We start from the raw sequence: 13,577 nt of genomic DNA, 5'->3' as shown, positions 1-13,577 counted from the left end.
TCATTGCACAAAGGAATAACCTCAACCAAATTCCAATGACTGGTGACATCCAGTGGAAGCGGTATGAACTGAAAAGAAGTTCCTAAGAAATATTGTTTCCCAATGAGAAATCAATGAACAGACAGAGACCTAAAATGAAATACATTCTGAACGGTTAGTCCTCTGGGTTTTGCCTGCTACATAAGTTCTGTTATACTCACAGACATGATTCAAACTGTTTTAGAAACTTCTGAGTTTTTTCTATCCAAATCTACTAATACTATGCATATCTTATATTCTTGGCATGAGTACCAGGAAGTTGAAATTGGGCATGCTATTTATCCAAAAGTGAAAATGCTGCCCACTATACCTTAAGAAGTTAATGGGGACCAACTTTGTTTTAAACATATCCATATATACTCTTATATCGTTTGTTGATCACATTCTCGGCCGAAGCTCTCATAACGGCAGCAAGTAGGGGAGACCGGGGATGGTTGTAACACTTAGCATTTTTTGTCAATTTCTCAGAGATTGAACTACTACATTCAAAATGTGTGTGTGAGGGGTGTGTGTGTGTGTGTGCGCCTGATTAACCCTCTATTAACTTCTCAACTGAATGTGTGTGCGTGTTTGTAATTAGCTAGTTTCAATTTTAGCTACATATTAAAACTTTATCATTGCTAAATTACATGAAATATATAAAGACACACGGGTCATTAACCAGGTAAATGTTTGGTGAATCTAACTACAAGGCAGGTGATGCCATCACAAAAAAAAAAAACATTCTTACCTCAAAATGTGCAGAGTCTTGCTTCTTCACGTGAGTGTTGATGCATCGTGTACGCTAATAAAATGGGAAGCAAGTACAGGGAGTGAATTTAATAAATAAACGAACATGGAACAAAAAAAAACACGAGAAATGTACAGACATGAAACATATATCCAGAATCAATAACGCCTGAGTGTAACGGTCATCTAATGAAGAAGGATCGGACCAAAGCGTAGCGTAGTAAGTGTTCATGATTGTATTTACTTCTGAACACTAGAACAAAATTACAAAGTCCTGTCAGGTGCAGAACACTAAACACAGGTGGGAAAAGGCTACCTAAGTATGGTTCCCAATCAGAGACAACGATAGACAGCTGTCCCTGATTGAGAACCATACCGGGCCAAAACAAAGAAATTCAAAACATAGACAAATTAACATAGAATGCCCACCCAAATCACACCCTGACCAAACCAAAATAGAGACACAAAAAGCTCTCTAAGGTCAGGGCGTGACACTGAGTAAAGAACCTGTCACGTTCGTAATAAGGACGGGACCAAGGCGCAGCGTGATTGAAGTTCCACACCTTTATTATGGTGAAACTTTAAACAAAAACAATAAACCAATAACGAAACGTGAAAGTAGTGGTGCACATGCACAAACACAAAACAATATCCCACAAACACAGATGGGAGAAATGGCTACCTAACAATGATCCCCAATTAGAGGCAACGATTACCAGCTGCCTCTAATTGGGAACCATACAAAACACCAACATAGAAATGTTGAGCTAGACCACCCCCTAGTCACGCCCTGACCTACTACACCATAGAGAACCAAGGGCTCTCTATGGTCAGGGCGTGACAGAACCAAAGGGAGTGACAGATATAGGGGAGGTAATCAGGAGGGTGATGGAGTCCAGGTGAGTCTCATGAGGCGCAGGTGCACGTAACGATGGTGACAGGTGTGCATAATGAGAACTGGCGACAACAAGCGCCAGAGAGGGGGAGCGGGAGTAGATGTGACAGTACCCCCTCCCTGACGCGTGGCTCCAGCCACAGGACGCCAAACTCTACTGAGGCGCGGGAACCCGTAGAAACGGCTGAGGTGCAGGAACCCATAGGTCCGGCTGAGGCTCGGGAGCCCGTAGAGCCGGCTGAGGTGCGGGAGCCTGACAAGCCAACCGAGGTTTGAGAACCTGACGAGCCAACCGAGACTTGAGAACCTGACGAGCCAACCGAGGCTTGAGAACCTGACAAGCTAACCGAGGCTTGAGAACCTGACGAGCCAACCGAGGCTTGAGAACCTGACGAGCCAACCGAGGCTTGAGAACCTGACGAGCCAACCGAGGCTTGAGATCCTGACGAGCCAGCTTTTGCAATGGAAGCCTGATGAGCCAACCATGGCTTGTGAACCTATCATATTAGCTGAGGTATGGAAGCTGGTCGAGCCAGCTGAGGCATCCCCGGTTGCGTCGGCAGCGGCCCATGGACCCGGCATCACCTGAGGTGTTATACTGTAATGTGTATGCTAATAAACAGAAGCAAGTACAGGGAGTGAATTTAATAAATAAATGTACATGGAAGAAAACAAAAAACATGAGTAGTGTACAGACATGAAGCACTGGAACAGAAACAATAACGCCTGAGAAAGGAACCAAAGGGAGTGACAGATATAGGGGAGGTAATCAGGAAGGTGATGTCTCATGAGGCGCAGGTGCGCGTAACGCTGGTGACAGGTGTGCGTAATAATGAGAACTGGCGACCACGAGTGCCAGAGAGGGAGAGCGGGAGTACACGTGACAGTTGAGGACTAGCCTGTTCCTGATCGGAGATATTGAGTGTTATAACTATCCCGTGTTACAACCATCCCGAGTCTGCTCGATGAGGAAAATGATATAGCAGTATTTTGACATGCATAGGTGAGAGACGTGCTTTGATAATGCAATCTATTGATTACAGAAGGAAAGGAATTTTCATGCGAGACAGAATTTAGGATTTGGGGTTTCAGTGGGATTGGGACTGGATAGGAAAATAGCCTAAACTCTAAAACAGGATAGAATTTTCTCTCATTGCTCTCTGAATTGTTAACAACCTTTATGTCTGTGAGAGAAATGCCTTTGTAGTGAATTGTGCATAGGCCTATCAAATGTGTGACTATCTGAAGAGTCACAATGACAGCTCAAAGTGGCACAGGTTCTTTTATAGGCTGTAGGGGTTTCCTATAGGGTTTATTAACTGCATTCAGGTCGTGTGTGCAGTCCGGCAATATCAATTATGTGTGTGTGAAGTAAATACACTAGGCTAAAGGCTTTGCAATGAAAGTTTTTGCTAATCTGTTTTGTACTTTGTGGAATTGCATTAGTGGCGACATTGTAATTGTCATAAATATTTTGGGGTAAATGTAAAGAGTGTTCCCGGTCACCCATGTTAATCCCTACTCACCACATATTTCAATATAACTCCTAATTCATCTCTTGCTCTCTCTAACCATGTGTTTCCATGTTATGTTACAGAGATGTATGCACCAGCCCCCACCAACATGCCCATTGAGAAGACAGACCAGCACAGAGGTAGGAAGCAGCACCAGCCTGCCTGGCCCACCCACAGTGAGAACGACATCATGCCCCAGTTCAAAGGTCAGAGTTCAAATCAAACACTTCCTTGTCTGAAAAAGAGACACGTGTCCACACAGCATGCACTCACACACACACAAACACACTGTCTGTCTCCTCAGTGCTGCTGTAGCTGCTAAATGTTTCTGCTGTCGTCCATACTGTGCCTTCGTAAAGTATTCAGACCCCTTGACATTTTTCACATTTTGTTACTTTACAACTTAGTCTAAAATGGATTAAATTGTATTTTTTTCTCATCAATCTACACACAATAACCCATAATGACAAAGCAAAAATTGGTTTCATTCCAAGGTTTTACTTTATTTTTCAATTTTCTACATTGTAAAATCATGAAGACATCAAAACTATGAAATAACGTAGTAACCAAAACAATTGTTAACCTTTCTGATCTCCCCATCCCGGATCCGGGTTCGTGAATACAGACTCAAGCTCATTACCATAACGCAACGTTAACTATTCATGAAAATCGCAAATGAAATGAAATAAATATGCTAGCTCTCAAGCTTAGCCTTTTGTTAACAACACTGTCATCTCAGATTTTCAAAATATGCTTCTCAACCATTGCAAAACAAGCATTTGTGTAACAATATTGATGGCTAACGTAGCATTTAGCATTAGCATTCAGCTGGCAACATTTACACAAAAAAACAGAAAAGCATTCAAAAAAATCATTTACCTTTGAAGAACTTCAGATGTTTTCAATGAGGAGACTCTCAGATAGCAAATGTTCAGTTTTTCCTGAAAGATTATTTGTTTAGGACAAATCGCTCCGTTTTCTGCGTCACGTTTAGCTATGAAAAAACCCCTGTATCCAGGATTGTGTAAATCTATCAGCAAGCTCATTAGCATAACACAACGTTAACTATTTATGAAAATCGCAAATGAAATGAAATAAATATGCCATCTCTCAAGCTTAGCCTTTTGTAAACAACACTGTCATCTCAGATTTTCAAAATATGCTTCTCAACCATAGGAAAACAATAATTTGTGTAAAAGTAGCTAGCTAGAGTTAGCATTTCGCGTTAGCATTTAGCGTTAGCATTAGCGTTAGCATCCAGCACGCAACATTAACAAAAACATAAAAGCCTTCAAATAAAATCATTTACCTTTGAAGAACTTCTGATGTTTTCAATGAGGATACTCTCAGTTAGATAGCAGATGCTCAGTTTTTCCAAAAAGATTCCTTGTGTATTAGAAATAGCTCCGTTTTATACATCACATTTGGCTACCAAAAAAAATCCATAAATTCAGTCCTCAAAACGCAAACTTTTTTCCAAATTAACTCCATAATATCGACTGAAAACATGGCAAACGTTGTTTAGAATCAATCATCAAGGTGTTTTTCACATATCTCTTCATTGATACATCGTTCTTGGACACATGCTTTCTCCCCTGAATCAAATGGTAAAGTGGAAGCAGCTGGCAATTGCGCACCGAATTCGACGCAGGACACCAGGCGGACACTTGGAAAATGTAGTCTCTTATGGTCAATCTTCCAATGATATGCCTACAAATACGTCACAATGCTGCTAAGACCTTGGGCGAACGACAGAAAGTGTAGGCTCATTCGTTGCGCAATCACAGCCATATAAGGAGAGAATGGAAAACAGAGCTTCAGAAATTCTGCTAATTCCTGGGTGATGCATCATCTTGGTTTCGCCTGTAGAATGAGTTCTGGGGCACTTACAGACAAAATCTTTGCAGATTCTGAAACTTCAGAGTGTTTTCTTTCCAAAACTGTCAAGAATATGCATAGTCGAGCATCTTTTCGTGACAAAATATCGCGCTTAAAACGGGAACGTTTTTTATCCAAAAATGAAATAGCGCCCCTAGAGCTCTAAGAGGTTAAATTAAACAAATCACAATATATTTGAGATTCTTCAAAGTAGCCACCCTTTGCCTTGATAACAGCTTTGCACACTCTTGGCATTCTCTCAACCAGCTTCATGAGGTAGTCACCTGGAATGCATTTCAATTAGCAGGTGTGCCTTGTTAAGTTAATTTGTGTAATTTCTTTCAGTCTTAATGCGTGGGGGGGGGGGGGGGGGGTCAGGAAGTCCAGGAACCAGTTGCACGGGGCAGGGTCGAGACCCGGGGTCCTGAGTTTGGAGGGTACTATGGTGTTAAATGCTGAGCTGTAGTCGATGAACAGCAATCTTACATAGGTATTCCTCTTGTCCAGATGGGTTAGGGCAGTGTGCAGTGGGATTGCGATTGTGTCGTCTGTGGGCCTATTGGGGCGTTAAGCAAATTGGAGTGGGTCTAGGGTGTCAGGTAGGGTGGAGGTGATTTGGTCCTTGACTAGTCTCACAAATCACTTCATGATGACGGAAGTGAATGCTACGGGGCGATAGTCATTTCGCTGAGTTACCTTAGCTTTCTTGGGAAAGGAACAATGGTGGCCCTCTTGAAGCATGTGGGAACAGCAGACTGGGATAAGAATTGAGGATGTCCGTAAACACACCAGCCAGCTGGTCTGCGCATGCTCTGAGGACTTGGCTAGGGATGCCATCTGGGCCGGCATCCTTGCGAGGGTTAACACGTTTAAATGTTTTACTCACATTGGCTGCAGTGAAGGAGAGCCCGCAGGTTTTGGTAGCAGGCCGTGTCGGTGGCACTGTATTGTCCTCAAAGCGAGCAAAGAAGTTGTTTAGTTTGTCTGGGAGCAAGACATCGTGGTACGCGACAGGACTGGTTTTCTTTTTGTAGTCCGTGAATGACTGTAGACCCTGCCACATACCTCTCGTGTCTGAGCCGTTGAATTGCAAATCTACTTTGTCTCTATACTGATGCTTAGCTTGTTTGATTGCCTTGCGGAGGGACTAGCTACACTGTTTGTATTCGGTTATGTTTCCGGTCACCTTGCCCTGATTAAAAGCAGTGGTACGGGCTTTCAGTTTTGCGCGAATGCTGCCATCCATCCACGGTTTCTGGTTGGGGAAGGTTTTTATAGTCGTTGTGGGTACAACATCACGATGCACACTAAACTCGCTCACCGAATCAGCGTATTCATCAATGTTATTGTCCGACGCTATGCGGAACATATTCCAATCCACGTGATCGAAGCAATCTTGAAGCATGGAATCCGATTGGCCAGACCAGAGTTGAACAGACCTGAGCACGGGCGTTTCCTGTTTTAGTTTCTGTCTAGTTTCTGGCTGGGAGCAACAAAATGGAATCGTGGAAGTTAGAGTAACAATGATCCAGGGTTTTGACAGCCTGGGTCGTGAATTCTGATAATTGCTGGTAGAATTTAGGGAGCCTTGGTTTCAGATTAGCCTTGTTAAAATTCCCAGCTACAATAAATGCAGTCTCAGGATATGTGTTTTCCAGTTTACATAGAGTCCAATTAAGTGTTTTCAGGGATGTCGATGTGTCTGCTTGGGGGGGGGGGGATATACACGACTGTGATTATAATCGAAGAGAATTCTCTTGGTAGATAATACGGTCGGCATTTGATTGTAAGGAATTCTAGGTCAGGTGAATAAAAGGACTTGAGTTCCGGTATGTTGTTATGATCAACACCACGTCTTGTTAATCATAAGGCATACACCCCTGCCCTTCTTCTTACCAGAGAGATGTTTGTTTCTGTCAGGTGGCTGTACCGACTCTGATAACATATCCCGAGTGAGCCATGTTTCTTTGAAACAAAGACAGTTACAATCTCTGATGTCTCTCTGGAAGGCAACCCTTGCTCGGATTTCATCTACCTTGTTGTCAAGAGACTGGACATTGGCGAGTAGTATACTCGGGAGCAGTACACAATGTGCCCATCTACGGAGCCTGACCTAAAGACCACTCCGTCTGCCCCTTCTGTGGCGCAGTTGTTTTGGGTCGCCGGTTGGGATCCGATCCATTGTCCTGGGTGGTGGACCAACCAGAGGATCCGCTTCGGAAAAGTCGTATTCCTGGTCGCAATGTTGGTAATTTGACGTTGCTCTTATATCCAATAGTTCCTCCCGGCTGTATATAATAAAACTTAAGATTTCCTGGGGTAACAATGTAAGTGTCAATGGTGTATTGGAGGCAAAGTCAGGCACAGGAGAGCAGAGTATAATGAACAGGCACACTTTTATTATAGTTCCAAAAACGAGAGCACTACATAAATCATACTCACTCAAAAAACGGAACATAAAAGTAAAGCGCGTAAACTAACACCACATAACATGAAACAATTACACACAAACATGATGGGAAACAGAGGGTTAAATACAAGTAGATTGATTGGGGAAATGAAAACCAGGTGATTATGGAAACAAGACAAGACAAATGGACATATGAAAAATGGAGCGGTGATGGCTAGAAAGCCGGTGACATCAATCGCCGAACGCCGCCCGAACAAGGAGAGGAGCCGACTTCGGCGGAAGTCGTGACTGTACCCCCCCCCGCGGCTCCAGCGGCTCGCCGACACTGGCCTCGAGGATGACCCGGAGGACGAGGTGCAGGGCGATCCAGCCGGCGACGGTGAAACTCCCGCAGCAGTTCAGGATCCAAAACATCTGCAACCGGAACCCAGTACCTCTCCTCCGGTCCGTACCCCTCCCACTCCACGAGGTACTGAAGGCCCCCCACCCGACGCCTCGAATCCAGGATGGAACGAACGATGTACACCGGGGCCCCCTAAATGCCCAAAGGGGGTGGAGGGACCTCGTTCACCCTCAGGACTTTAAATGGCCCCACAATCCACGGACCCAGCTTCCGGCAGGGCAGGGCAGGTTACGGGTCGAGAGCCAGACCCGGTCCCCCGGTGCGAACACCAGGGTCTCACTGCGGTGACGGTCCGCACTGGCTTTCTGGCGACGCATGCCTCTCTGGAGATGGACACGGGCGGCCTCCCATGTTTCCTCCGCGCCTAAATCAGTCATCCACTGCAGGAGTCTCGGTCTGACCCTGATGCCACGGTGCTAGAACCGGCTGGTACCCCAATACGTACTGAAAGGGGGAGAGGTTAGTGGAGGAGTGACGAAGCGAGTTCTGTGTCATCTCGGCCCAGGGCACAAACGCTGCCCACTCCCCTGGCCGGTCCTGGCAATAGGACCGCAGAGACCTGCCCACATCCTGGTTGACTCTCTCTACCTGCCCATTACTCTCGGGGTGAAAAACTGAGGTAAGGTTAATCGAGACCCCCAAACGTTCCATAAACGCCTTCCAAACTCTCGACATGAACTGGGGACAACGATCCAACACTATATCCTCTGGCACCCCATAGTGCCGGAAGACATGTGTAAACAGTGCCTCCACAGTCTGTAGGGCCGTAGGGAGACCAAGCAGAGGGAGGAGACGACAGGACGACAGGAAAACGATCCACAACGACCAGGATCTTGTTATTTCCCTGTGAGGGAGGAAGATCCGTTAGTAAATCCACTGCCAAATGTGACCAAGGTCGTTGTGGAACGGGTAAGGGATGTAACTTACCTCTGGGCAGGTGTCTTGGAGCCTTACACTGGGCACACACCGAGCAGGAGTGGACATAAACCTTCACTTCCTTAGCCAAAGTGGGCCACCAGTACTTCCCAGTCAGACAGCGCACCGTCCGACCGATCCCCGGATGACCAGAGGAGGGAGACGTGTGGGCCCAGGAGATGGACAGCATGTGTGGGCCCAACTGGTCATGGACAGCAGACGGAACGTACATATGCTCAACAGGACACTGGAGGGGAGCGGGCTCTGTACGCTTGAGCGGGCCTGCTCAATGTCCGCATCCAGATCCCACACAACCGGCGCTACCAGGCAGGAGGCCATGGGCCGCTCCTCTGTGTCATACAGCCGGGACAGTGTGTCTGCCTTCTTATTCTGGGAACCTGGTCTGTAGAATAGGGTAAACACAAAATGGGTAAAGAACATGGCCCACCTTGCCTGACGAGGATTCAGTCTCCTTGCTGCCCGGATGTACTCCAGGTTGCGGTGGTCAGTCCAGATGAGAAAAGGGTGTTTAGCCCCCTCAAGCCAATGTCTCCACTCTTTCAAAGCTTTAACCACAGCCAACAACTCCCGGTCCCCCACATCATAGTTACACTCCGCTGGGCTGAGCTTCTTCGAGAAGAAAGCACAGGGGCAGAGTTTCGGGGGCATGCCTGAGCGCTATGAGAGCATGGCTCCTATCCCAGCCTCAGACGCATCCACCTCCACTATGAATGCCAAAGAGGGATCCGGATGGGCCAGCACTGGAGCCGAAGTAAACAGAGCTCTTAGTTGCCCAAAAGCCCTGTCTGCCTCAGCCGACCACCGCAACCTTTCAGGACCCCCCTTCAGCAGTGAGGTAATGGGCGCAGCAACCTGGCCAAAACCCCAGATAAATCTCCAGTAGTAATTGGCAAACCCTAAAAATCACTGCACCTCCTTTACCGTGGTGGGAGTCAGCCAATTACGCACGGCTGCAATGCGGTCACTCTCCATCTCCACCCCTGATATGGAAATGCGATACCCTAGGAAGGAGACGGCCTGCTGAAAGAACAGGCATTTCTCAGCCTTGACGTTCAGGTCATGCTCCAACAGTCATCCAAGTACCTTGCGCACCAAGGACACATGCTCGGCATGTGTAGCGGAGTCAATCTGAATGTCATCGATATACACCACTCGTGCAGGTCCCTGAAAATCTTGTCTACAAAGTATTGGAAAACTGATGGAGCATTCATCAACCCGTACGGCATGACGAGGTACTCATAATGCCCTGTGGTGGTACAGAATGCTGTCTTCCACTCGTCTCCCTCCCGGATACGCACCAGGTTATACGCACTCCTGGGATCCAGTTTCGTGAAGAAGCGCGCCCCATGCATTGATTCAATCGCCATGGCGATAAGAGGTAGAGGGTAACTGTACCGTACCGTGATTTGATTAAGACCTCTATAGTCAATGCACAGGCGTAAACATCCATCTTTCTTCTTCACAAAAAAGAAACTTGAGGAGGCGGGTGAATGTGAATGTACCCCTGACGCAGGGATTCAGAGACATATGTATCCATAGCCACCGTCTCTGCTTGCGACAGGGGATACACGTGACTCCTGGGAAGCGCAGCGTTTGCCAGGAGATTTATCGCACAATCCCCCCTTCGATGAGGTGGTAATTATTTTTACAGAAGGCGAGAGCCAAAACGGCATATTCTGGGTGATGTGCACGGTGGAGACCTGGTCTGGACTTTCCACCGTGGTAACACCAACGGAAACCCCTACACACCTCCCTGGGCACTCTCGCAACCACCCCGTGAGAGCCGTCTGTTGCCAGGAAATAGAGGGGTTATGCAGAGCCAAGGAAGGCCTAGTACCACAGGAAACACAGGAGAGTCAATGAGAAAGAGACTGATTCTCTCCTTATGATTACCCTGCATAACCATGGCCAAGGAGATGGTGGCCTCCTTGATTAGCCCGGACCCTAAAGGTCGACTATCTAGAGCGTGTACCGGGAAGGGTCTAACTATAGGAAAAATGAGGATCCCTAACCTAACGGCTAATGCTCCGTTGATAGAATTCCCAGCTGCGCCTGAATCAACGAGCGCCTTATGCTGGGAATGTGGGGAAAACTCAGGGAAACTAACAGGCACAAATGCAGAAATGTTTTGGTACCCTTCCCCAGATCTGTGCCTCAACACAACCCTGTCTCGGAGCGCAACAATTCCTTCGACCTCATGGCTTGGTTTTTGCTCTGACATGCACTGTCAACTATGGGAACTTATATAGACAGGTGCCTTTCCAAATCATGTCCAATCAATTTAATTTACCACAGGTGGACTCAAACCAAGTTGTAGAAACATCTCAAGGATGATCAATGTATTAAAGATGGCGCCGAAGAACATGGATGATGTTCTACATTCTCCCAACCAATTGTTTTATTAGTTTTTTTGCATTTTGTGTAACTTATTTTTTCAACATCCTCCCGGACACCCTAGACCCACTCCAATCCGCATACCGCTCTAACAGATCCAAAGATGATGCAATCTCAATCGCACTCCACACTGCCCTTTCTCACATAGACAAAAGGAACACCTATGTGAGAATGCTGTTCATTGACTACAGCTCAACGTTCAACACCATAGTGCCCACGAAGCTCATCACTAAGCTAAGGACTCTCGGACTTAACACCTCCCTCTGCAACTGGATCCTGGACTTCCTGACAGGCCACCCAAGGTGGTAGGAGTAGGCAACACCACGTCTGCCACACTGATCCTTAACAATGGAGCCCCTCAGGGGTGTGTGGTTAGTCCCCTCCTGTACTCCCTGTTCACCCACGACTGCGTGGCCAAACACGACTCCAACACCATCATTAAGTTTGCTGACAACACAACAGTGTTAGTCCTGATCACCAACAATGATGAAAGGAGGCCTATAGGGAGGAGGCCAGAGAACTGGCACTGTGGTGCCAGGACAATAACCTTTCACTCAATGTGAGAAAGACTAAGAAGCTGATCGTGGACTACAGGAAAAGGTGGCTGAACAGGCCCCCATTAGCGGGTCGAGAACAGGCCCCCATTAGCATGGTCCAAACATACCAAGACAGTTGTGAAGAGTGCACGACAAAACCTTTTCCCCCTCAGGAGACTGAAAAGATTTGGCATGGGTCCCCAGATCCTCAAAAAGTTCTACACCTGCACCATCGAGAGCATCTTGACTGGTTGCATCACCTCCTGGTATGGCAACTGCTCAGCATCTGACATAAGGCGCTACAGAGGGTAGTGCGAACGGCCCAGTACATCACTCGGGCCAAGCTTCCTGCCATCCAGGACCTATATAATAGGCAGTGTCAGAGGAAAGCCCATACAAATGTCAGAGACTCCAGTCACCCAAGTTATAGACTGTTTTCTCTGCTACCTCACGGCAAGAGGCTCCTCAATAGCTTCTACCCCCAAGCCATAAGACTGCTGAATAATTCATTAAATTGCCACCGGACAATTTACATTGACCTCCCCTCCCTTTTGTACACTGCTGCTACTCGCTGTTTATTATCAATGCATATTCACTTCACCCCCCACCTACATGTACAAATTACCTCAACTAACCTGTACCCCTGCACACTGACTCGGTACCGGTGCCCCCTGTATATAACCTCAGTATTGTTTTTCTTATTGTGTTACTTTTTTATTGTTACTTTTTATTTTAGTCTACTTGGTAAATATTTTCTTAACTCTTCTTGAACTGCACTGTTGGTTAAGGGCTTGTAAGTAAGCATTTCAGAGTAAAGTCTGCACTTGTTGTATTCGGAGCATGTGACAAATAAAGTTTGCTTTGATTTGGAAACAGGATGCAGCTGAGCTCAATTTCGAGTCTCATAGCAAAGTACATGAATACTTTTGTAAATAAGGTATTTCTGTTTTTTACTCTTAATATATTTGCAAACAATTCTACTAACGTTTTCGCTTTATCATTATGGGGTATTGTGTGTAGATTGCAGAGGACTTTTTATAATAAGGCTGTAACTTACAGCGTAGCACAATGTGGAAAAAGTCTAGGCGTCTGAATAATTTCCGAAGGCACATATGTAACTCTTCATCTCCCCACTTGGAGCAGAGTCTGCTGTTTCATTTTAACTGCTACATATGAAGGCAAATCTTACATGAAACCAATTGCCAGTTAATGAATAATATATAAACATCTCGTGATACAGACTTTTAGGTGTGTCATAATGTTTGTGTGCTGCCTCTTTCATAGGGAACTTTGGTAGTCTCCAAATGCCCTACCTGGATGGGAAGACCCCAGTTCCCAGAGAAGACACCACACTGCCCTCTGTGGCATGGGTGGCACTGCCCATCATCATGATGCTGTTCACCATCACAGCTCTTCTCTTCATTAACCAGAAGAAGCAGTGGATCCCCGTTCTCTGCTATCGCACCCCAACTAAGGTAAGGGGTGCCATTCCCCACATTTACAGTATGCCTTGTTGGTTTCTGTACTGCTTTGTTGTTGTTGTAATATAGTTGATGGTCTAAAATGCCAGAGATTATCACATCAGCAGCTTGTGGAGATGCATACTTGATCAATGTCTATACATTTGAATCTTGAAATAATTTAATGAAAAAAAAAAGTTGTGCTATTACATAGAATGATTACATTGCCTAGCTTTGTAGTAATGATGAGCAGCAAATTCTGCCTTTACTGTATGTATACAGCCTGAAACGAGCCTTATTGAGAAATATAATATAGTATAAATATATAAATGAAATCTAAAGCTCTGAGCCTAACTAGAGTGTGATCTGTGGAAGTAACTAAC

General features: G+C 45.9%; 1 protein-coding gene and 1 long non-coding RNA gene across 2 annotated transcripts in view; one reads left to right on the top strand and one right to left on the bottom strand.

Annotated features, from left to right (window-relative positions):
* Nucleotides 1-13,577, top strand: part of crim1 (cysteine rich transmembrane BMP regulator 1 (chordin-like)) — a 173,399-nt gene that overhangs the window by 155,885 nt on the left and 3,937 nt on the right. The window contains exons 15-16 of the mRNA XM_021585125.3: nt 3,261-3,383; nt 13,019-13,209. Of these exons, the coding sequence (XP_021440800.2) occupies nt 3,261-3,383; nt 13,019-13,209 (314 nt within the window). The remainder of the gene's footprint in view (nt 1-3,260; nt 3,384-13,018; nt 13,210-13,577) is intronic.
* On the bottom strand, nt 778-4,625 carry LOC149972122 (uncharacterized). The gene is made up of 3 exons (XR_016492024.1): nt 4,487-4,625; nt 4,057-4,118; nt 778-823 (listed from the first exon to the last, which is right to left on the bottom strand). It is a non-coding gene; the product is annotated as an uncharacterized LOC149972122 (long non-coding RNA).

This window comes from Oncorhynchus mykiss, chromosome 25 (genome assembly GCF_057628025.1).
Source record: "Oncorhynchus mykiss isolate SJ-2025 chromosome 25, ASM5762802v1, whole genome shotgun sequence".
In the NCBI taxonomy this organism is placed as follows: Eukaryota; Metazoa; Chordata; class Actinopteri; order Salmoniformes; family Salmonidae; genus Oncorhynchus; species Oncorhynchus mykiss.
This window is presented reverse-complemented; position numbering and strand designations above follow the sequence as displayed.